The sequence below is a fragment of the Doryrhamphus excisus genome, chromosome 19 (genome assembly GCF_030265055.1).
Source record: "Doryrhamphus excisus isolate RoL2022-K1 chromosome 19, RoL_Dexc_1.0, whole genome shotgun sequence".
In the NCBI taxonomy this organism is placed as follows: Eukaryota; Metazoa; Chordata; class Actinopteri; order Syngnathiformes; family Syngnathidae; genus Doryrhamphus; species Doryrhamphus excisus.
Window position 1 is genome coordinate 5,135,821 of NC_080484.1, and position 21,955 is coordinate 5,157,775.

The 21,955-nt window shown below is 41.6% G+C and overlaps 8 protein-coding genes across 8 annotated transcripts; 6 read left to right on the forward strand and 2 right to left on the reverse strand.

Moving 5' to 3' along the window:
* The first annotated feature begins 2,902 nt into the window (after nucleotides 1-2,902).
* On the forward strand, nucleotides 2,903-3,821 carry LOC131106993 (histone H2B-like). Its single transcript, XM_058056604.1, has one exon. The coding sequence runs from the start codon at nucleotides 2,930-2,932 to the stop codon at nucleotides 3,302-3,304; it is 375 nt and encodes a 124-aa protein (XP_057912587.1). The 5' UTR covers nucleotides 2,903-2,929; the 3' UTR covers nucleotides 3,305-3,821.
* A 484-nt stretch (nucleotides 3,822-4,305) lies between these two features.
* On the forward strand, nucleotides 4,306-8,407 carry LOC131106998 (uncharacterized). The gene is made up of 2 exons (XM_058056608.1): nucleotides 4,306-4,646; nucleotides 7,690-8,407. Exons 1-2 carry the CDS (start codon nucleotides 4,316-4,318, stop codon nucleotides 8,025-8,027), a joined length of 669 nt encoding a protein of 222 aa, XP_057912591.1. The 5' UTR covers nucleotides 4,306-4,315; the 3' UTR covers nucleotides 8,028-8,407.
* On the forward strand, nucleotides 5,795-7,176 carry LOC131106989 (histone H2A-like). Its single transcript, XM_058056600.1, has one exon. It carries the CDS (start codon nucleotides 5,828-5,830, stop codon nucleotides 6,206-6,208), a length of 381 nt encoding a protein of 126 aa, XP_057912583.1. The 5' UTR covers nucleotides 5,795-5,827; the 3' UTR covers nucleotides 6,209-7,176.
* Nucleotides 8,408-8,896: 489 nt separating the features above from the next.
* LOC131106988 (histone H2A-like) lies at nucleotides 8,897-9,766 on the forward strand. Its single transcript, XM_058056598.1, has one exon. It carries the CDS (start codon nucleotides 8,919-8,921, stop codon nucleotides 9,300-9,302), a length of 384 nt encoding a protein of 127 aa, XP_057912581.1. The 5' UTR covers nucleotides 8,897-8,918; the 3' UTR covers nucleotides 9,303-9,766.
* A 208-nt stretch (nucleotides 9,767-9,974) lies between these two features.
* Nucleotides 9,975-10,626, forward strand: LOC131106995 (histone H4). Its single transcript, XM_058056606.1, has one exon. It carries the CDS (start codon nucleotides 10,134-10,136, stop codon nucleotides 10,443-10,445), a length of 312 nt encoding a protein of 103 aa, XP_057912589.1. The 5' UTR covers nucleotides 9,975-10,133; the 3' UTR covers nucleotides 10,446-10,626.
* Nucleotides 10,627-12,467: 1,841 nt separating this feature from the next.
* On the forward strand, nucleotides 12,468-14,576 carry LOC131106991 (histone H2B). Its single transcript, XM_058056602.1, has one exon. It carries the CDS (start codon nucleotides 12,487-12,489, stop codon nucleotides 12,859-12,861), a length of 375 nt encoding a protein of 124 aa, XP_057912585.1. The 5' UTR covers nucleotides 12,468-12,486; the 3' UTR covers nucleotides 12,862-14,576.
* On the reverse strand, nucleotides 13,568-15,276 carry LOC131106990 (histone H2A-like). Its single transcript, XM_058056601.1, has one exon. It carries the CDS (start codon nucleotides 15,249-15,251, stop codon nucleotides 14,871-14,873), a length of 381 nt encoding a protein of 126 aa, XP_057912584.1. The 5' UTR covers nucleotides 15,252-15,276; the 3' UTR covers nucleotides 13,568-14,870.
* Nucleotides 15,277-20,584: 5,308 nt separating this feature from the next.
* LOC131106992 (histone H2B) lies at nucleotides 20,585-21,349 on the reverse strand. The gene has a single exon (XM_058056603.1). The coding sequence runs from the start codon at nucleotides 21,341-21,343 to the stop codon at nucleotides 20,969-20,971; it is 375 nt and encodes a 124-aa protein (XP_057912586.1). The 5' UTR covers nucleotides 21,344-21,349; the 3' UTR covers nucleotides 20,585-20,968.
* Between the last annotated feature and the right edge of the window lie 606 nt (nucleotides 21,350-21,955).

A 21,955-nucleotide genomic window follows, 5' to 3' on the forward strand; every position in this document is an offset into this window, starting at 1 on the left:
TCCACATTCATTCATTCATTTTCTACCGCTTATCCTCATGAGGGTCGCGGGGTGCTTGAGCCTATCCCAGCTGTCTTTGGGCGAGAGGCGGGGTACACCCTGGACTGGTGGCCAGCCAATCACAGGGCACATATAGACAAACAACCATTCACACTCACATTCATACCTATGGACAATTTGGAGTGGCCAATTAACCTAGCATGTTTTTGGAATGTGGGAGGAAACCGGAGTACCCGAAGAAAACCCACACATCCACGAGGAGAACATGCAAACTCCACACGACGGTGGAATTGAACTCGGGTCTCCTAGCTGTGAGACCTGCGTGCGAACCCCTCTTCCGCCATAGTCCCCATTCATTCGTTCATTCATTCAATTTCTACCGCTTATCCTCATGAGGGTCGCGGAGGTGCTGGAGCCTATCCCAGCTGTCTTCGGGCAAAAAGCGGGACTGGTCCCCAGCCAATCACAGGGCACTTATAGACAAACAACCATTTACACTCACATTCATACCTATGGACAATTTGGAGTCGCCAATTAACCTAGCATGTTTTTGGAATGTGGGAGGAAACCGGAGAACCCGGAGAAAACCCACGCATGAACATGCAAAGAACATGCAAACTCCACATGAGGGTGGAATTGAACATGCAGCCATGTTCCACATGCAACAAGTTCAAATTAGTCCTGCCTCTTCCTTTACTGGCAGCCAATGGAATTGCTGCCTTGCTTTGCGTCCTACCCATCGGTGGCGTTCTGTCTTTAGGCTGATTTTTTTTTTTTTTTAAATAAGATAAAACTGTTCTTCAGTTGTCTGAGAGAGCTGTGGAAGTATTAAATATTTATCTAAACATTAATTATTGAACAGGTCAAGCACAGTCTTGACGTGTTACCTAAAAGGTTTTACATGGTGTGTTCCGCCAACATGACAACTGACACATGCGCATTCCTTTCGCCGCAGGCAAGCAAAGTGAAACAAGCCCAATGACAGCTCACAGGACTTTTTTCTGACCGCACGGTGCTCTGTACCATGCAAATAGTGACATTTGCCACTTTGGAAATCCTCTCCAAAATGTTCGCTCGCCGCCATTTCGCTTCAGCGAGCCGCAGGTGGTCGTCGCAACGCAACACTTGATCTTTATTTGAAAGAGCGCAGAGGGCAATGAAAGGTCTCCATTGTTTGCTCCAAATATCGCTCACTGAAATAACACGAGCCTCTATCGGAGCAGCCAACTATCAGAAATGACATTTTTAGTGTCTGCAGAAGAAGATCAGTCTGTCAGGTCTTACAAAGGTTTAAACTTCACAGATGGATGTTTGACATTTGGACTTCCTCTCTGGCGTGACCTTTGCAGCCGCTCGCCAAACGTATCTGGTGTCAATCAACAGCACTTTGCTACAAAAATATAACGTTCATGGTGACCCGCCGGGGAGACAGGCTGCATTTTGATTGGAAAAAAAGAGCATCTTTGCTGGGAGTGAAAATGAAAAATCAATTTCAAATATGACAAGCTCTGCTGCCTTGAAATTGCATAGTTGCTAAATAAATGCAAGCGTGGAGTCGGTCTTGTGTGAATGTTTTGACAGGCACAGAAATAAGATCTTGTGCAATTATACAAAAATGCAGTGACTTTTAAACACAAAGAATATTCAACCGTTTTTAAAGTGCAAGGTAGCAACAAGTTTTCAAGTTGAAATGTCTCATGTTGCAACACATGGAGATGAAAGTTCACTCCATAATGCAGCTACTTCACTTTACATATGTCAGCCAAGCTCTTGGGAGCAGCGCCATCAAGTGGCCATACAATGAATTGCAGACATACTGCTCTTAAGAGAGTTTACATGTTCCTTGACCTGGGCCACTCAAATACGTCACAGCTGCGTTCTTACCACGACTCAGAGGAGAATACGTCAACGGCAGCCGATATATTTACATTACGTATTTGTATAATATTGCATTACAGGAAATCGTCGCATTTTCGGTTGGACAGCTGTCGTTTGCGCATTTCTGGCCACTTAAAGCTCTCCGCTTCGTTCAATTGGCCAAAAGAGAAAAACACGCAAGCATACAAACATTTAAAGTGTGTTGCCTAATCACTCATAGTCACAAGTATTCGCTCTTGTTTGTGTTTTCAGCATTGAGACCAGCGACGCAGCAGTTGCACGACTTTACGGCAGCCGCAAAGAAGCTGCTAATGTCGCCAATCATAACGCTAATGCTAAACGTGCGCTGTTAGCTATGGTTTGCCGTATTTGTGGTGGCGTGTAAACCCACTCTTCATTGTTTTTTGAGTTTGGCTATGTTGGTGTGTACATGACACACTGGGTCTGGCCGTGTTGATTCAACGTTGCATTAGAGCATATTGCTAACGTTTGCATTCTGCTCAGAGTGACTGGGTTAGGCACTTGCGCGACATTTGTGAATGTGAAATAATGGCTCATAGTTATCAGACGCATTACATATTTGCCATGTTTGATGTTAGTCTATCATGTCCACGTAGTACACACATATAAACTGTTTTAGCTGTAAGTCGTAAATACATGATTGTACTACAAATACATAAGGAATAGTGTCTGATTACGCATATCTTAATCATCTTCCCACCACAATGATAAGCATCGACATTTTTCAGAAGCTAAAATTGCGTTATTATAAGTTTGATGTTGTTGTAGTTATAACAAAGGAAGTTTTATTTATTTAATATCTCTGAAGCGTATAATCATAGCATTTCCGCAATGGGAGTATCGCCTGATGTTGTCATCCAATCAAATTGTCGCGTTGGCACAGTGATATTTGCATGAAGTTACATCCAATCCAGAGTAAGCGTTGGCACATTTAGATTTGCATGGAGCGCGTTGGCGTCTATAAGTACTGTGGTTCTGCATCAGTGCGAGCCATTCGCCTGAGGGAAAGCGCGTCCATTTGTCCGACAGAATGCCTGAACCAGCCAAGTCCGCCCCGAAAAAGGGCTCCAAGAAAGCCGTCTCCAAGACCACGCCGAAGAGTGGCAAAAAAAGGAGAAGGAACAGGAAGGAGAGCTACGCCATATATGTGTACAAGGTGCTGAAGCAGGTCCACCCTGACACCGGTATTTCGTCGAAGGCCATGAGCATCATGAACTCTTTCGTCAACGACATCTTTGAACGCATCGCCTCCGAAGCTTCCCGTCTGGCTCAGTACAATAAACGCTCCACCATCACGTCTAGGGAGATCCAGACAGCCGTGCGTCTCCTGCTGCCCGGTGAGCTGGCCAAGCACGCCGTGTCTGAAGGAACCAAGGCCGTCACGAAGTACACCAGCTCGAAGTAATTCAAGTGACATCATTACCAATCCAACGGTTCTTTTAAGAACCACACACTTCCGTCCTAAGAGCAAACAATCTCCTTAATCACAACACTGATTATGTAGTGTGAACTATTAATGTCTTGAATGTACATTATGTTGAATGTCTTTCCTTGATTTACAGCAGCCCGTTCTGCAGAGTTGTGCCAACAATTATGCCATGTTGAATTGAAATGGTCTACAGACTTATTTAGTTAGCTATTCCAGATGATAATGATCCCAACCTTGTGCAAAATCACCTTATGTATCTGGTATAATTTTAAACGCAGTGCATTTCACATAGCATAAAATAGAAAACATGTATGAATGAAATTACCAATTTATACTTAAACCTTGAAATATATTGAAGGAGCGGTGTAAGTTACAATATAGCCAAGCTACAGCCAATACAACAAGGGAAGAAAAGAACACGTGATCATAGAACATTTAAACAAATTAATAAAACCGTGGGATTATTTTTTGCCTCAATTGACTTTTCATTTGGGAATCGATTTTACAGTTTTAAGAGCTGGTATCGAAATTATCGCCATTTTATTATCAAGCCACATTACTGCAATTGTGTTATAATAATAATCGATACCTTTAAATAAGCCAGGTCCATCCATCAATTTTTTATTAAGAAACCACATGTCCATTAAATCACAAAAAATGTCAAATCAATACATAGTTTCCTGTTTTTGATGATTGTTGAATATTTCACTAAACTGTTTTAATCGTAATATGCATCGTATAAAAGTGTCAGTGTAATAGAGCTCCGTTAGTTTTTAAACTAGCTACAGTATGTTGTCAAACCAGCAGATGGCAGCAGGGTCCCTTAGACACGTCACGTTGTCGGTGATTGACAAATTCTTTTCTTCCAATAGTTGACCATCCCCTGCGCGGGCAGCTCCTCCCACTGACCAATCAACGCGAGCCTGTCTGAATATAAGTAGTAGTAAAACAGCTTGAATGCTACTTTCGCTCTCATATTGTATCGAGATGGCAAGAACCAAGCAGACAGCACGTAAGTCTACAGGAGGCAAAGCCCCCAGGAAGCAGCTCGCCACCAAGGCTGCCCGTAAGAGCGCCCCTGCCACCGGCGGCGTCAAGAAGCCTCATCGCTACAGGCCCGGTACCGTGGCCCTCAGGGAGATCCGTCGCTACCAGAAGTCCACTGAGCTGCTCATCCGTAAGCTTCCTTTCCAGCGCCTGGTCAGAGAGATCGCTCAGGATTTCAAGACCGACCTGCGCTTCCAGAGCTCAGCCGTCATGGCTCTGCAGGAGTCCAGCGAGGCTTACCTGGTGGGTCTCTTTGAGGACACCAACTTGTGTGCCATCCACGCCAAGAGAGTCACCATCATGCCCAAAGACATCCAGCTGGCCCGTCGTATCCGTGGAGAGAGAGCTTAAATGTAAAAGTTCTTGTTACCCCAATGGCTCTTTTCAGAGCCACCACATTTTCAACTAAAGCGATTATTCTTGATTTTACCCAAAGCGATGTGTTGCCACAACTAGTTAGAATGTATGTACTCCCATATGTCCAGCAGGGGGTGCTAAATAACCATGAAATATAAACATTACAATATTGCAGTGCATGCAATAGAGTAAGAGTGGGGGAACTAAACAAAAACAAGTTTTTAAATATCTAATTAAACTATGAATGTATGAACATCATAATTTAGTATTGACAAAAGTTTAGGTCACGTGATTACAAAGTCAAAATCTTTCCATTTCCCCTTCCATCACAGCCCCTTTCACCATTTGTAGCTGGGATTTTGCCAAATAATGAGGTCAGAGGTATCTGGTCCATTTCCCCCACACCAAACTTCTCCAAACATGCATTTTGGAATTTGCAGTATACTCCCTTCCAACTACACAAATAAAATGCATTAGCGAGGTGTGTTGACTGTAAAGCCGGGCTTGTCTGCTCAATGAAGGTAGCTGTAGTTGTACAGCTACAGACTTTCAGCTTAAACTCCGATATGAAAGGGTTGCTGTTTCACAATGAAACTAATTCAGAGATGATGTCACCATGTATTGAGAACCGGATGGACTTGGGAGAAAGAGTCATTTGAGGAGCACTGCGACAAACCGCTAGCATTCACTGATTAAATTATCCATCTACAAGCAAACCCACTTTGTGAGCCGACCATCAGAAATATACATTTGACTAGTATTAGCAGTCCTTGTGTGAGTACTCAGCCTTTGTATATAACAATATTTTCCGGAGCAATAAGCATTCCGAGGCGTCAATCACCTACAATAAGTTACAGTTTTTGGAAAAAGAAAGGTCGCCATGAAAACACATCAACAACTCCCAACAACACTCCCGCCCAGTGGCCGCACGAGATACAGCATGTCTCGTGACCACACTGATGATTGGACAACCGTTTCTCCGTTTTAGCGAGCCAATCACCGAGCAGCAAGTTGGTACTTAAATACACTGCTCTTGCTTACTTGGCTCATCTGTACCGCAAAGGTAACAACTACAACAATAAACTAAAAGTAATCATGTCTGGACGCGGCAAAGGCGGAAAGGTTAGAGCTAAGGCCAAGACCAGGTCTTCTCGTGCTGGGTTGCAGTTCCCAGTGGGTCGTGTTCATAGACTACTCCGAAAAGGCAACTATGCTGAGCGCGTCGGTGCCGGCGCTCCCGTCTACCTGGCTGCGGTGCTCGAGTACCTGACAGCTGAGATCCTGGAGTTGGCTGGTAACGCAGCCCGTGACAACAAGAAGACCAGGATCATTCCCCGCCATCTGCAGTTGGCTGTCCGCAACGACGAGGAGTTGAACAAACTCCTCGGCGGAGTCACCATCGCTCAGGGTGGTGTCTTGCCTAACATTCAGGCCGTGCTGCTGCCCAAGAAGACCGAAAAGCCCGCCAAGAAGTAAAGACTCATGTGACCACCCCAACACAAACGGCTCTTTTAAGAGCCACTCACTCCTTCTTGAAGAGCATTGTTCAATCTGATTTACTATCAGCGTACATGTGCACTGGCACAATATGCAGTGTGCAATTATGGTGTCTGATTTCCAAGCGTTTTGCTGATACTAGTGTGCAACACAAAATTTAAGGAAGAGAGGGGTGTACATACAAGAATCTGACTTTAGAAGTAAGTAAAAAATATTTTATTAGCACAATAAAATTATTTATTATAGCCTGCTTACAAATTGTAAACTTTGGTCTTGTTTTTGCCATGAAAATATAAACAATATAACCTTTCTTTCTGTCTCTGGTAAGCCTGGGCTTGCAGGTAGTGGTGAGCGGTGATGGCCAAATATTTAAATACAAATTGGTGGTATTAAACTATTCCAAAAGGATGTGATGAAATGCATACTAACCAAACCCATTTATTCCATAAAATAAATATTCAAATAAATGTTATAATGAATTATAATTTTACGTAGAGAAACAATGCTGTTTTTCTTCAGGATGGCATTTATTGCTTGTTTGTTGATATTGTCTTTCCATACATCTTTATATTCACCGTTTTTTTTTTTTTTATCAAACTGCAAACATGTGGCCACCACAGAGCCGGTAATTTGGCCCTCATTTAAAAATACACGGACAGTGCAGCAAAAGCTGAGGATCAGAACTGTCAGAGGGGTCTCAAGAGGCTTTCATTTCAATGCAGACCTCCCAACATGTACACATTTATAGTACAGAGCATGCAATTTGACTCTTGAATATGCTTGTATGCTCTCCAGTTTGGTTTCATTAAGCTCAGTCTGTAAAAATAAATGAATAAATATCAGTTTATCTAATATTTCAAAATTCAAAACCTTGGATGGGGGGAATGAGATGTGTACAACACAATACTGTACATCACACAAACCAGAGAGGGACATACAACAAATTGTTTCACATGCCCTATTGTAACATAACCCCACAGTGTATGTTAGCTGAGGCATTGTTTTTGCTCCTGTAATAATAAATAATAAATCTGATAATATTCACTAAATTGATGTGTCCATGCTACTAAATTACTACATTGCAACATCTACACTAACGGGTTGGCTGGAATTTGTATTTTAATCATGTTGCGGTTGTAGTTGGTGTACAAGGGTACATACATTAAGTGAGTTGTTTGTAATATTTAGGTGAATTTGATGATAAAGACACAAAGGCAATTTAGATGTAATGGAACAAGCCGGCATTAAGTGACAGCGTGTGTTATCAAAAACTAAGTCACTGTTAATATTTCTTACATACATAGGATTTGTTTAATACTTGCCAATCGTAAAATGATAATATGTTGCTTGCAATAACAACCTGTCTCGTGACGTCACAGTAAAGCTCTTCCTACATGTCCTCTCTAACGTCCGCTTTTATGTAATAAAATCAGCCGCAAACCGGTTACCAATTCAGACAGCGTGCTCGTTTTCATTCATCAAAAAAATGTCTGGACGTGGCAAGGGAGGTAAAGGCTTGGGAAAAGGAGGCGCCAAGCGTCACCGTAAAGTTCTCCGCGACAACATCCAGGGCATCACCAAGCCCGCCATTCGCCGTCTGGCTCGCCGCGGAGGAGTCAAGCGTATCTCCGGGTTGATCTACGAGGAGACTCGCGGTGTGCTGAAGGTGTTCTTGGAGAACGTCATCCGTGATGCCGTCACATACACCGAGCATGCCAAGAGGAAGACTGTCACTGCCATGGATGTGGTTTATGCACTGAAGAGACAGGGACGTACTCTGTACGGCTTTGGGGGTTAAATATTTCGCTCATTCAAATAACAAAAAGGTCCTTTTAAGGGCCACTTCACCCTTCTACTGAATGCTCACATTCCTTACAAGTTAATATCAACTGAGTTGCACATGTACTTTTTTTAGAGCTTTGCATACGCAGCATACCAATAGAAATAGTAACCGCCACGGGTGTAGTTTATGCTCAGAAGAGAGCAGAAAATAAAGGTTCTTTTCAAGGCTACACATTCTAAGAGAATGAATTCATCTAAAAAATTACACTCATAACTTTTAACTCAAAAGAGTAAGATTAAGACTGCAATTTTGTTCGAACACAGAATTTATTCAAGCATTTTCCCTGTGGTGCAATAGGTGCACCAAAATAAAGTGACCAAAACGTCAATGATCATCATCATACCCTTAACTCTTAGCCGTTTACGTCATTTCAGTTCATTTCACTTCCAGACCATCTTGAAACTGTTTTCCTGACATCTGAAAAGTATTACTGGAATATCAATACATGGCAAGTTTTGTTGTAAACTACCTAATAGTGGACTGCCAGTATTCGCAAAATCTGGTGTAATGCATATTTTGAAACGCGTGAACCTACCTATGATGCACTATGTTGGATTTGGTGTCCTATTGATGTGCAATTTGCTGCAATTGATTAAATATAACTGCATAATCTATGTCATTTGGTTCAAATTACAACTATACTCGGCGTATACAATTTAAGCAATCAAAGCAATTGAACTGCATAACACGGTGCACTGCTTAAAAGCAAATGTCTTTGCTGATTGGACAACAGTTTCCCCGCCTCAGCGAGCCAATCAGCCAACAGCACTTGTGTATAAATACACTGCTCCTGCCGACTCATGGCATTGCATTTGTTACTACCAGAAACAAAAGCTCATACCCAACATGTCTGGACGAGGCAAAACCGGCGGCAAGGCTAGAGCAAAGGCCAAGACCAGGTCTTCCCGTGCTGGGTTGCAGTTCCCCGTGGGTCGTGTCCACAGGCTGCTGCGTAAGGGTAACTATGGCGAGCGTATCGGTGCCGGCGCCCCCGTCTACTTGGCGGCTGTGCTGGAGTACCTGACAGCTGAGATCCTGGAGTTGGCTGGAAACGCAGCCCGTGACAACAAGAAGACCAGGATCATCCCCCGCCATCTGCAGTTGGCTGTCCGCAACGACGAGGAGTTGAACAAACTCCTCGGTGGCGTCACCATCGCTCAGGGTGGTGTCCTGCCCAACATTCAGGCTGTTCTTCTGCCCAAGAAGACCGAGAAGCCCGCCAAAAAATAAGATGAATTCCTGATACTCCAACCACCACAACGGCTCTTTTAAGAGCCACCCATATCTCACTTTAGACATATTCCTTTCAACAACTCATTGCTAACATTTACACTTTGTGTTAAGACCATATTCAGCACGGACACTCCTAATAGAACAACTTAAGTGAGCTATATAATATTTTCACTGAATGTATGATATTTATATAATGTATGATATAATATATATTATTCCATTTTAGTTGAACGTATTTCTTCAAACACATGCCTCATGATATATCACAATGACAGTGTCTGATCTTAAAATAGAGGAGGTGGGAGCCAGCTACTGTGTCCCTCAAGTGCTAATGTGATTAGAATGTTGTTTTGTATGCTACTTACTAAATGAAAAGGACAATATGATTTTAAGTAAGACAAGTTAAACACTTGATAACGCACAATGAACATGCTATCATAGCATATATTAGCATTTCCTGGTTACCTCACATAGAAGATATACTGTATTTTGTTTTATAGATTACTATGTCCTACCATTCATACAGTATTTTATATTCGTATAGAACAACAACATATAATCACGTATAATAGATTAGCCATGTCAACTGAAGTGCATATAATCACGAACATTAGCTTTTGTTTGTTTCTTTCGGCTTTTTCCTGGTTTAAATTTAGAAAAAAAGAATTGTGTCTATAGGGAGAGGGCATGGGGGAAGGGCTGAAATCAAAGACTCGATGACGTCATATGTTCTCTCTTACGTCCGCGATCGTATAATAAAGACTGAGGCCAACAACTCTGAGGACATCATTCTCCATTAGAGCTTGTTGAAAACCAGCGAACTTCAAAATGTCAGGAAGAGGCAAAGGAGGTAAAGGATTGGGAAAAGGAGGCGCCAAGCGTCACCGTAAAGTGCTCCGCGACAACATCCAGGGCATCACCAAGCCCGCCATTCGCCGTCTGGCTCGTCGCGGAGGAGTCAAGCGTATCTCCGGGTTGATCTACGAGGAGACTCGCGGTGTGCTGAAGGTGTTCTTGGAGAACGTCATTCGTGATGCCGTCACATACACCGAGCATGCCAAGAGGAAGACCGTCACCGCCATGGATGTAGTCTACGCTCTCAAGAGGCAAGGACGTACTCTGTACGGCTTTGGAGGTTAAATAATTTGCTCATCCCAACAACCAAAAGGTCCTTTTAAGGGCCACATACTCATTCTGAGAGAATGCATTCCTTAAAAAGAATTACACCAACTACTTTTGTTCCAAGGCACCTCCCCCCGAAATGCATTTGTTCTACTTCAAATGTACTTGTGTGTACATTAAATGTGCCATTTAAAATAGAGTAGATAGTAAATTACATAAGGCATACATTGTGTACTTTTGGGGAAAACAATGTTTGTGGCACAGTTATTGTGCTTTAATCCCATATATCTACACAATTATATATGGTAACAAGAGAACAAGAGCGAATGGAGTCAATTTTGCTTCAGCAAAAATTCCCTTTCATACAGTGGCATTCCTTGCCACTGTTGTATGTATTTTTAATGTGTGAGTCTAGTGTATTTATTCTTAGGATGAAATCGATGTCTATTTGTGCATCAACATCCTTTTTTGCTACTACCAAATAGCAGTATTTTGTTTTAATTTGGTTCAGGGATAACCTGTTTTTATCAACCCTTTATTTTGTGTAGTCACTTCATCTTCATTTATTAGCTCTTGTGTGCTTTTTACAGACCAAAATCCCGTAGTATCACCTGCAAAAAATACTAGCTATCGGTCTTTTGTGGCTCTACACATGTCATTTATATGTAGATAGAATAACTTCCCAGTATTGACCCCTGGGTTACATCGCAACATACATTTAAGCAAACAGACGTGAATTCATTCTACAAGCTTCACTCATTGCTTCCTCGGTAGCTTTTTGCCCACTTCAATATTAGCCCTCTATTAGCATACCTATCTAAATTGTTAATTAAAATATCATTTATTGTATTGAAATTGTAAAATCCATAAATAGGACAGCTGCACACTTTCTGCATTATATAGCATTGGTCATTCTCTTAGTTATTTTGATTGACGTCATGGATGCTGAAGTGTCAGTATCAATATTGGCAGTCCATAATATTATGATATGATAATATTATGATATGATATGTGAATCAATTTTAGAGTCTAAAAATCTGGTATCGAAAGTATCAATATTTTACGATCAATTCGCACATCACTAGAAGGTCGGTAGATTATGTATATTGATACCATTTAATGTTATTAATGTTATTATGGCGACAAGAGGTTTGCATCTTTCCAGTTGTATTTACTACATGCTACAAAGAACTAATTATGAAATACAAAAACAAACAACCATGTCAGTTAGATCAAAAGGCCCAATTTACAGTAGTAAATAGTAAAGTAGCCATCGCATCAGCAAACTGAGACTGACTGACTGCATTCCGTACTTGGGCAGAAGAAAAAGTAGTCCCCACCAACCACATATCATTTAGACAAGCTCTCAATCATTTCCATTGTCATCCTCTTGGTGACATACATGACTTCAAATGGCTCAAGTATCAAAAGTATCCACATTTTGCGATCTGCACATCACTACAGTGGCTATATTGCATTTTTTGATTCAACATACTGTTATCTGTATCATAACTACTTTACACTATATAGCAATGTGTTGTCTCATGAGGAGATACACTGGTGTATGAATGTGAGTCAATGTTTGGTGGTGGTTGGAAAAGCTGTAGGCACAAACTGGCAGCCATATTGCCTTCAGACTATCCCCCTGGCACCCAGCCTACAGATATAGATAACGACTGTGATTGAGGAGTGAATGTATAATGCTTCACTTCATTATGAAAGCGCTTTGGGTGAAAAGTGCTATATAAAATCAAATTAATTATTATTATTATAAGTAGACGTTGAATTACCCTGCGATATAGAAATGATTGTAATAATTGTTTTACATTGGTTTCTGTTACATTGTGTCGGCCACAATAAAGTCTAATGCAGTAAGGGCTTCACGTCGGAACAAAGGGCCCACGTGATCCTAAACAGTCCTTTGAGCTCATCCAAGCGAGAGCATGTCATCCAATCACAAAAAGGCGTCGGCGCAGGTCAATTTGCATAAAAACGACTATAAAAACGTGGTTCGGTCGTTCAAGCCACATTGGTCTCACAATCTCGTGTAGCCACAACAATGCCTGAACCAGCCAAGTCCGCTCCCAAGAAGGGCTCCAAGAAAGCCGTCACCAAAGCTCCCGGCAAGGGCGGCAAGAAGAAGCGTAGGAGCAGGAAGGAGAGCTACGCCATCTACGTGTACAAGGTCCTGAAGCAAGTGCACCCTGACACCGGCATCTCGTCCAAGGCCATGAGCATCATGAACTCCTTCGTCAACGACATCTTTGAACGCATCGCTTCCGAGGCGTCTCGTCTGGCCCACTACAACAAACGCTCCACCATCACCTCCAGGGAGATCCAGACAGCCGTGCGTCTCCTGCTGCCCGGTGAGCTGGCCAAGCACGCCGTGTCTGAGGGAACCAAGGCCGTCACCAAGTACACCAGCTCCAAGTAAACTGCTCCAGTAGAATTACCATCACTACCCAACGGCTCTTTTAAGAGCCACACACTTGACACTCTTGAGTGCAAGCTCCTTCCTCCATATCAATGTATTTGCAGTTGTGTTTAATTTAAGTTTTTGTCAAATGGTATTAATGGTAGGACAGTAGAAGTGCTTGTGCAAACAGAAAGGGGTCAGTGAAGATGTATGCTTGTGTAACAGAACAGGGTTTTATTCTTTATTCTTGACCTCTGAATGCGGAGTGGGATCACCACTATGGCATCTATCACATTTTCAAATCAAAACACAAAGACTGAATACTCCAGACATGGTTTTGTATTTTTTCTCAGGATTTAAAATGAATCAAATTCCTGAGATCTTGTATTCTTTATGCCAGTGGAAAATGCGCTCTAAGGTCAGCCCCGATCACGTATGACTTGGAGTCGATTAAGGACACAGAGCAGCAATTGGATGCACTTCTCTCGTGACAGACAATTGGACTCTTAGACTTCCTTTATTGTCATTGCACAAAAATACAGCAGAGAAATTGCCAGCAAAATATTGTTGCCTGTCTGCCATATTACACCACAAAGAAAGAATGAAAAAACAAACAAAAAGAAAAAACTTAAATGAAGAGCTAAATGAGTGCAATCAAGAATAAATGGATGACACTGAATGTAAACAACAAAATGTACAGTGTAAACAGTTAATTGCACAAATAATTAAAAATACTGATGCATATCATTCATAACATTCAAACACAACATTTTTATTATTTTCTTTACTTTTCTTGTTTATTTTACCTTATTTCTTATTTATATCTTATTTATAATATCAAATATCGTATTTTCCGGCTCACTTTTCACACCCCACCTCTGCCTCACCCTGCCACTTTGACACTTTCACTATATGCGTTACATTGTCCAGTCTGGTTTGGACTCTTAGGAAAAACAATCACACTGCACTTCCGGAATAAGAAACAAAAAACAGACTGTGTACATATATTTATGCTGTTTATTTTGTATTTTTCATTCTTTTTTTTAGATGTGTCTGCACCTACTTCACCAAAACAAATTCCTAGTATGTGTCTGATCATACCTGGCAATAAACCCTTTTCTGATTCTGAAAAGCCCCCCAGAAGAAAATCATCATCATATTTTGCCGACTACAAGCTGAAAGTAGGGAGATTTGCAGCCGAAAACAGTTAATCGAGCAGCACAGAGAAAGTTTGGAGTAAGTGAGAAACTCGGGACTGGTGTAAAGCAGAGCCTTCTTTTACTGCCATGAAGAAAACAAAATAGTTACATAAACACTGGACACCTTTTTTGTGTATGTTTATTTTTTGTGTAGCTGAATAGCCATTGTGTTAGCATAGCTTACGGCGATTCAGCCTGTTCTTTATTATTTTATTGTTAGAACTTGACTTATTGATGTCTGTTTTGGTCAAGTAGTTTGTGAAATAAATTACCCACAAAAAATGTGACATGTACTTATGTATGTTTTAGTTTTTGTTTTTATGCATTTATGTATTTTTTTTATGCATTTTTTGCCTTGTGTGACATACACCGGAGCAAGTTATAGTTTAGAAAATACAGTATATACTTTGTATGTTGTATGTACATGTTTGAATTCCTCATCGCTTTGCATGATGATTACTTGCTCTTGAGTTATAAATACACAAATTGGGATGTCTCTTTTTTTTTTTAAATGGAAGTAGAATAAAATGGAGTCAAATGTTTGGAAATCTTTGCATGGAAATTCATTGTAATCTGCTTTATTTTTTTAATGTTTATATTTGATCAAGTTATGGTTTATAGTCACACACAATTTCTAAAGAGGGTAATTGTAAATAGTGACAGCAGGGTCAAAGCAGCACCTTGTGTAACTATGTCATAATAAAATATTATATCATATTTATATAAGTAGTGATGCAGTAAATGAAATCAGAAGGTTACTCTTTAATCATAAGTGAGTGGCTCTTGAAAGAGCCGTTTGAGTAGCGATGTTGACCTCAAAGGTCCATCTTACTTCTTGACTGCCTTCTCGGTCTTCTTGGGCAGAAGAACAGCCTGGATATTGGGTAAGACGCCACCTTGAGCGATGGTGACTCCGCCAAGAAGTTTGTTCAACTCCTCGTCGTTACGGACTGCCAACTGCAGATGGCGGGGGATGATCCTGGTCTTCTTGTTGTCACGGGCTGCGTTTCCCGCTAATTCCAAGATCTCAGCGGTAAGGTACTCCAGCACAGCCGCCAAATAGACAGGGGCGCCGGCACCAACACGCTCTGCATAGTTACCCTTACGCAGCAGCCTATGGACACGACCGACTGGGAACTGCAGCCCGGCCCTTGAAGACCTGGTCTTGGCCTTCGCTCTAGTCTTGCCGCCTTTGCCTCGTCCAGACATGATTAGATTTAACAGGAAATATCACCGTGCTTCACACAAGCAATGACAGACTCACCAGAAAGCAGTACATTTAACCACTCCTTTTCTGCTCTTTGATTGGCTCGCTGAAGCGGGGAAATGGTTGTCCAATCAGTAACGAGCTATCGGTCACGTCACTGTGCTTCGCGTGATGCTTCTGCTCCTGTCCTTTTGTAAACAACTTAAAGCATATTGAATACATAGCTATATTCAATCATATTAAAGATTTCAAATGTGAATTTGAGAAATTGCTCTAGTAGCATCACTTAAGGTGTCACTTATGTATGTTTTGAAGTATGTTCTGAAGACTTATTTTTACATATAGTGATAAAGCTTTAAACAGAAAAGGTGAATGGAATTTAATAAAGTTGCACGCATAAACATCACCTGTTGACATGTTATATGACCCAGTCTGCTTATTTGGTTTAAATAGTGGTATGATGCAACATATTTGTGTTCTAAAACAATCATACAATTACATTACAGTGAAGAAAATAAGTATTTGAACACCCTGCTATTTTGCTATTTCTCCCACTTAGAAATCATGGAGGGGTCTGAAATTTTCATCGTAGGTGCATGTCCACTGTGAGAGAGATAAACTAAAAAGAAAAATCCAGAAATCACAATGCATGATTTTTTTAACAATTTATTTGTGTGATACAGCTGCAAATAAGTATTTGAACACCTGAGAAAATGAATGTTAATATTTGGTACAGTAGCCTTTGTTTGCTATTACAGAGGTCAAACGTTTCCTGTAGTTTTTCACCAGGTTTGCACACACTGCAGGAGGGATCTTGGCCCACTCCTCCACACAGATCTTCTCTAGATCAGTCAGGTTTCTGGGCTGTCGCTGAGAAACACGGAGTTTGAGCTCCCTCCAAAGATTTTCGATTGGGTTCAGGTCTGGAGACTGGCTGTGCCATGCTAGAACCTTGATATGCTTCTTACGGAGCCACTCCTTGGTTTTCCTGGCTGTGTGCTTCGGGTCGTTGTCGTGTTGGAAGACCCAGCCACGACCCATCTTCAATGCTCTGACAGAGGGAAGGAGGTTGTTCCCCAAAATCTCACAATACACGGCCCCAGTCATCCTCTCTTTAATGCAGTGCACTCGTCCTGTCCCATGTGCAGAAAAACACCCCCAAAGCATGATGCTACCACCCCCATGCTTCACAGTAGGGATGGTGTTCTTCGGATTGTACTCTTCATTCTTCTTCCTCCAAACACGCTTATTGGAATTATGACCAAAAAGTTCTATTTTGGTCTCATCTGACCATAAAACTTTCTCCCATGACTCCTCTGTATCATCCAAATGGTCATATGCAAACTTAAGACGGGCCTTGACATGTGCTGGTTTAAGCAGGGGAACCTTTCGTGCCATGCATGATTTCACATCATGACGTCTTAGTGTATTACCTACAGTAACCTTGGAAACGGTGGTCCCAGCTCTTTTCAGGTCATTGACCAAGTCCTGTCGTGTAGTTCTGGGCTGATTCCTCACCTTTCTTAGAATCATTGAGACCCCACGAGGTGATATCTTGCATGGGGCTCCACTCCGATTGAGATTGACCGTCATGTTTAGCTTCTTCCATTTTCTAATGATAGCTCCAACAGTGGACCTTTTTTCACCAAGCTGCTTGGTAATTGCTCCGTAGCCCTTTCCAGCCTTGTGGAGGTGTACAATTTTGTCTCTGGTGTCTTTGGACAGCTCTTTGGTCTTCGCCATGTTACAAGTTAAAGTCTTACTGATTGTATGGGGTGGACAGGTGTCTTTATGCAGCTAACGACCTCAAACAGGTGCATCTGATTCAGGATGATACATGGAGTGCAGGTGGACTTCTAATGGGCAGACTAACAGGTCTTTCAGGGTCAGAATTCTAGATGATACACAGGTGTTCAAATACTTATTTGCAGCTGTATCACACAAATAAATTGTTAAAAAATCATGCATTGTGATTTCTGGATTTTTCTTTTTAGTTTATCTCTCTCACAGTGGACATGCACCTACGATGAAAATTTCAGACCCCTCCATGATTTCTAAGTGGGAGAAATAGCAAAATAGCAGGGTGTTCAAATACTTATTTTCTTCACTGTAAATTCAAAAATATTTTACACTTGGCTTATAAAAGGATACAACTTTTTACAAGGGATGCAATATTTTTGCTGACACAAATTTCAGACACAAAAAATTAAATTATTTGAGTTTTAGTGTAAACATGTTTGTCCAGAAGCATTGGACAATAATCACATAATAAATCATATTTAAAATGTTAGGATGGGATTTCCATCTTGTGTGCATAAATTTCATTCCACAGAAACCGCTTTATTGAAAGATGATATTCTGATGTCTGCTGATTCAGGGCGATGCTCCGCCTTGGTCCTTCTGGATTTGTCATCAGCTTTTGACACAGTTGACAGTTCTGTTGAGAAGGCTGGGACACTAAGTAAGCCTGTCAGGGTCTATCTGGTCGTAGTTTTAGTGTCACAGTCAACAAAGTAGAGTCTAACTCACCATAACTGTTGTGTGGAGTACCCTAGGGTTCTGTTCTGGGGCTTGTCATTTATGTTGTATTTGCTCCCTTTGGGAAAGATCAGTTCAGTGATGTTTCTTATCATTCATATGCTGATGACATCCAGCTTTACTGCTCCTTTAAGCCACCTGAGTTTCAGAAGTTAGACTGGTTGAGTGCTAACTGCAGCTAAATAAATAATAAAAGCCAATAAAACAGAAACTCTGATTATCACCCCTGATGACCTGAAACCGTGGCCCTGGTTTCAGCATCACCAGCCCATCTCTGTCTGTCTTGTCAGCAAGGACGATGCCAGGACGTCTGGAACGCTCTGCGATTTCTTGTGCCGTAAACAAGCCATATTATACATATCAAATATCTCCTACCTTGGTCATCACTCTAGTTTTCTTGTGTGTGTGTGTGTGTGTGTGAGAAATTCCCATTTCATTAGACAAAAATCTTTATCTTTAATCAGCACTTTTGTTTAGGATGACCTAACTGCACAAAAACAAAACACACTCTTTCCTGACACGAAGCCGCCTCGTCCAGTACCTCACACTTTAAACATGAAGCGGGCTATTCCCACATTTCCTACCCCTTTCTCTTACTCTGTATTAAGACAAAAGTAATGTGCCAATGAGATGAAGAAAACAGCAGCTTTCATGTAATACGACACTATTTCATGATTCACATTTTGCTGAAATATTATAGGAAAAACATTTATAATGGAGACGGTGAAAATGTAAAAAATAAAAAAAATAAGTTGTAAATGTAACATATGTAAATATAACATTGAATTGCACTTTTTATTTTTGAATGTTCAGCAGTTCAGCAATAATTACGCACATTTTCTACATTTTGCACCTTATAATAGTAATAATAATACCTCTGGTGAGTGTTGTTAAAGTAACAGAACGTCAACAACCCAACATATTATGCAAACATACAATCATACAGTGTTTACACTTTAAAGAAACAAAGTACCACTACTTTTATTAAATGTATTTAGCTAGCTAGATTGTTAGCTCGTTACAGCTACCGCTAGGTATGTAGACACACTACTTAATGCTTCACCAAAATAACATTATCCAATTGCTAAAAAGTTAAAATGTTGACCAATTTCTCATATTGACTGTAAATAAGCATCAATATTTGCTAATTGATGGAATAAAAGTCTCACATCTTCTCCGGACGCCATGTCTACCTCTCATCCTCTAGCGTTGTGACGTTCACAAAGTAACCGGTTCCTTTGAAGGGCTCACTAACATGAACTATAGGAAGTCGCAGCTGGGAACAAAAGACACCGTTGAACCCAGTTGAATGTTCCTTTAGCACCCTCTGCTGGAGGAACAGTACAGTTACTGGGGAATTGCAGCTTTAGTTGGAAAAGTGGTGGCTCTGAAAAGAGCCGTTGTGGTCGAGGGAACTGAAGTTTAAGCTCTCTCTCCGCGGATACGACGGGCCAGCTGGATGTCTTTGGGCATGATGGTGACTCTCTTGGCGTGGATGGCACACAAGTTGGTGTCCTCAAAGAGACCCACCAGGTAAGCCTCGCTGGACTCCTGCAGAGCCATGACGGCTGAGCTCTGGAAGCGCAGGTCGGTCTTGAAATCCTGAGCGATCTCTCTGACCAGGCGCTGGAAAGGAAGCTTACGGATGAGCAGCTCAGTGGACTTCTGGTAGCGACGGATCTCCCTGAGGGCCACGGTACCGGGCCTGTAGCGATGAGGCTTCTTGACGCCGCCGGTGGCAGGGGCGCTCTTACGGGCAGCCTTGGTGGCGAGCTGCTTCCTCGGGGCTTTGCCTCCGGTGGACTTACGGGCTGTCTGCTTTGTTCTTGCCATCGTTACTCAGAATGACTAAGATAGTACGTTGAGGACAAGCCAGCTTTGCTGCCGCTTATATTCAGACACAAGAGCGCTGATTGGTCAATAGAAGGCGCTGCGCGCGCAGGAGCTGCCCAACTATTGGAGGAGAAGAATTTGAATAGATCCAATCACCAACAGTATATTGCTGCCCTCTACTGGCTCTATAACATACTACATGCTAAATTCCTTAAATAAATAAATAGCTAAATTGTTTGTTTGTTTCTTCTGACTTTTTCCCTGATTATGTGTTCGCCACAGCGGATCTGATACTGATTTTTTACTTGAGCCATTTTATATTCTGGATGTCCTTCCTGACAAATACAGATGATGGTCCTTACTAAATAAAAATGTGTATTTTGCAAAAATGATTACATAATTATTATGGAGCCTTACGTTATGAGTTGTAAATGCTTATGCCTGTGAAAAGCAACACTGTAAACACTGTAAGATCAGATATGCGTACACTCAATACAAATATAAACACCGCAAATTTGTTGCAAATTTTTCATGAGATGGACTCAAAGATCTAAAATTCATTCCAGATAAACAATATTACCATTTTTTTAATGTTCACAAATCTGTCTAAATGTTTGATGGTGAGCGCTTCTACTTTGCTGAGGTAATACATCCCACCTCACAGGTGTGCCACATCAAGGTGCTGCTCTGACATCATGATTAGTGCACAGGCCATTTTGTTTTGTCTCACAGCAAAATGATCTGTGGAGATGTCGCAAACAATCGGTTTGCATAACCAGATTTTCAACACAAACCGGATCCAAATTATGCTCTCCCTACAAGGCAGGTATGTATGGATCCATGAATGTATCATTCATCACTATATATATATATATATATATATATATATCCTTTCTGAGGAAATCTGAGGTCGAAATGTATTAACACACTCTTAATACTATATGAAACCTTTTATTACAGTATATCACAATTACAGCTGAAATATTTTTGCAAACTCCCACACTGACCTTATGCTATGTTAAGTGGGTGTCCCTCTGCTCTCAAATATATTACATCATGCCAAGTCAAAAAGGTGCATGTCACACTTTATTCACAAAAGATCATTTGTTATCCAACTCTTGCCATCAGATCTACTATAGATCTACTAGATTGACTTAGTAGCAAATCCAGCAGCACAACTACTAAATCACCTTCTACTTCACTTGATTTTCCGACCTGAAGACAATTTAGTATTGAGGTGAGAAATGCTACAAGTGTACGACACACAAAAAGGTTGTTTGCTCTCAAGAGGAAGTGTGTGGCTCTTAAAAGAGCCGTTGGGTAGTGGTGGTAATTCTACTGGAGCAGTTTACTTGGAGCTGGTGTACTTGGTGACGGCCTTGGTTCCCTCAGACACGGCGTGCTTGGCCAGCTCACCGGGCAGCAGGAGACGCACGGCTGTCTGGATCTCCCTAGACGTGATGGTGGAGCGTTTGTTGTAGTGGGCCAGACGAGACGCCTCGGAAGCGATGCGTTCAAAGATGTCGTTGACGAAGGAGTTCATGATGCTCATGGCCTTGGACGAGATGCCGGTGTCAGGGTGCACTTGCTTCAGGACCTTGTACACGTAGATGGCGTAGCTCTCCTTCCTGCTCCTACGCTTCTTCTTGCCGCCCTTGCCGGGAGCTTTGGTGACGGCTTTCTTGGAGCCCTTCTTGGGAGCGGACTTGGCTGGTTCAGGCATTCTGATTGGAATATGGTTCCAGTCTGCGAGCCACGGCTCTTATAGAAGCGTTCATGCAAATTAATGTGCCAGCGCTTTTTTGTGATTGGCTGACAGGTTTCTCGCTTGGACCCGCTCAAATGACGGTTGAAGATCACATGTTATCGCAAATTAGAATGCGCCAGCGCTTTTTAGTGATTGGCTGACAGGTCTCTCGCTTGGAAAAGCATTTTAACTTTTACGGACTCATTTTTGCTGATTGTATTTTATATGGGCATTGTGTGTTTATTTTGTGAAGCGCTTTGTGACTTTGTCTGTGAAAAGCGCTAGAGAAATAAAGCGTACTTACTTACTGGGACGCGCCTACACGACTGTCGAAGGTCACATGGCCCCTTTGTTGCGATGGCGCTTTCTGCAGTAAATTTTAAATTCAAATGAAAGCCAACGTAAACCCGTCATTACAGTCATTGTTTTACCGTATAGTATTCTTGTACTATACAACTCAACTTGTGGTATGACATACTTATACACTATGTATGAGGTACTACTATGTTATATAACGTTCTAGTATAGTATACTGCACACATGCAATACACACATTTCATTCTATAGATCAGGGGTCGGGAACCTTTT

Coding starts and splice junctions, on each gene's coding strand:
- LOC131106991 (XM_058056602.1), top strand. CDS start 12,487: ATGCCTGAACCAGCCAAGTCCGCTCCCAAGAAGGGCTCCAAGAAAGCC.
- LOC131106990 (XM_058056601.1), bottom strand. CDS start 15,251: ATGTCTGGACGAGGCAAAGGCGGCAAGACTAGAGCGAAGGCCAAGACC.
- LOC131106989 (XM_058056600.1), top strand. CDS start 5,828: ATGTCTGGACGCGGCAAAGGCGGAAAGGTTAGAGCTAAGGCCAAGACC.
- LOC131106998 (XM_058056608.1), top strand. CDS start 4,316: ATGGCAAGAACCAAGCAGACAGCACGTAAGTCTACAGGAGGCAAAGCC. Junction 4,647..7,689: donor CTTTGAGGACACCAACTTGT/GTGCCATCCACG, acceptor CAATTCAGACAG/CGTGCTCGTTTTCATTCATC.
- LOC131106992 (XM_058056603.1), bottom strand. CDS start 21,343: ATGCCTGAACCAGCCAAGTCCGCTCCCAAGAAGGGCTCCAAGAAAGCC.
- LOC131106993 (XM_058056604.1), top strand. CDS start 2,930: ATGCCTGAACCAGCCAAGTCCGCCCCGAAAAAGGGCTCCAAGAAAGCC.
- LOC131106988 (XM_058056598.1), top strand. CDS start 8,919: ATGTCTGGACGAGGCAAAACCGGCGGCAAGGCTAGAGCAAAGGCCAAG.
- LOC131106995 (XM_058056606.1), top strand. CDS start 10,134: ATGTCAGGAAGAGGCAAAGGAGGTAAAGGATTGGGAAAAGGAGGCGCC.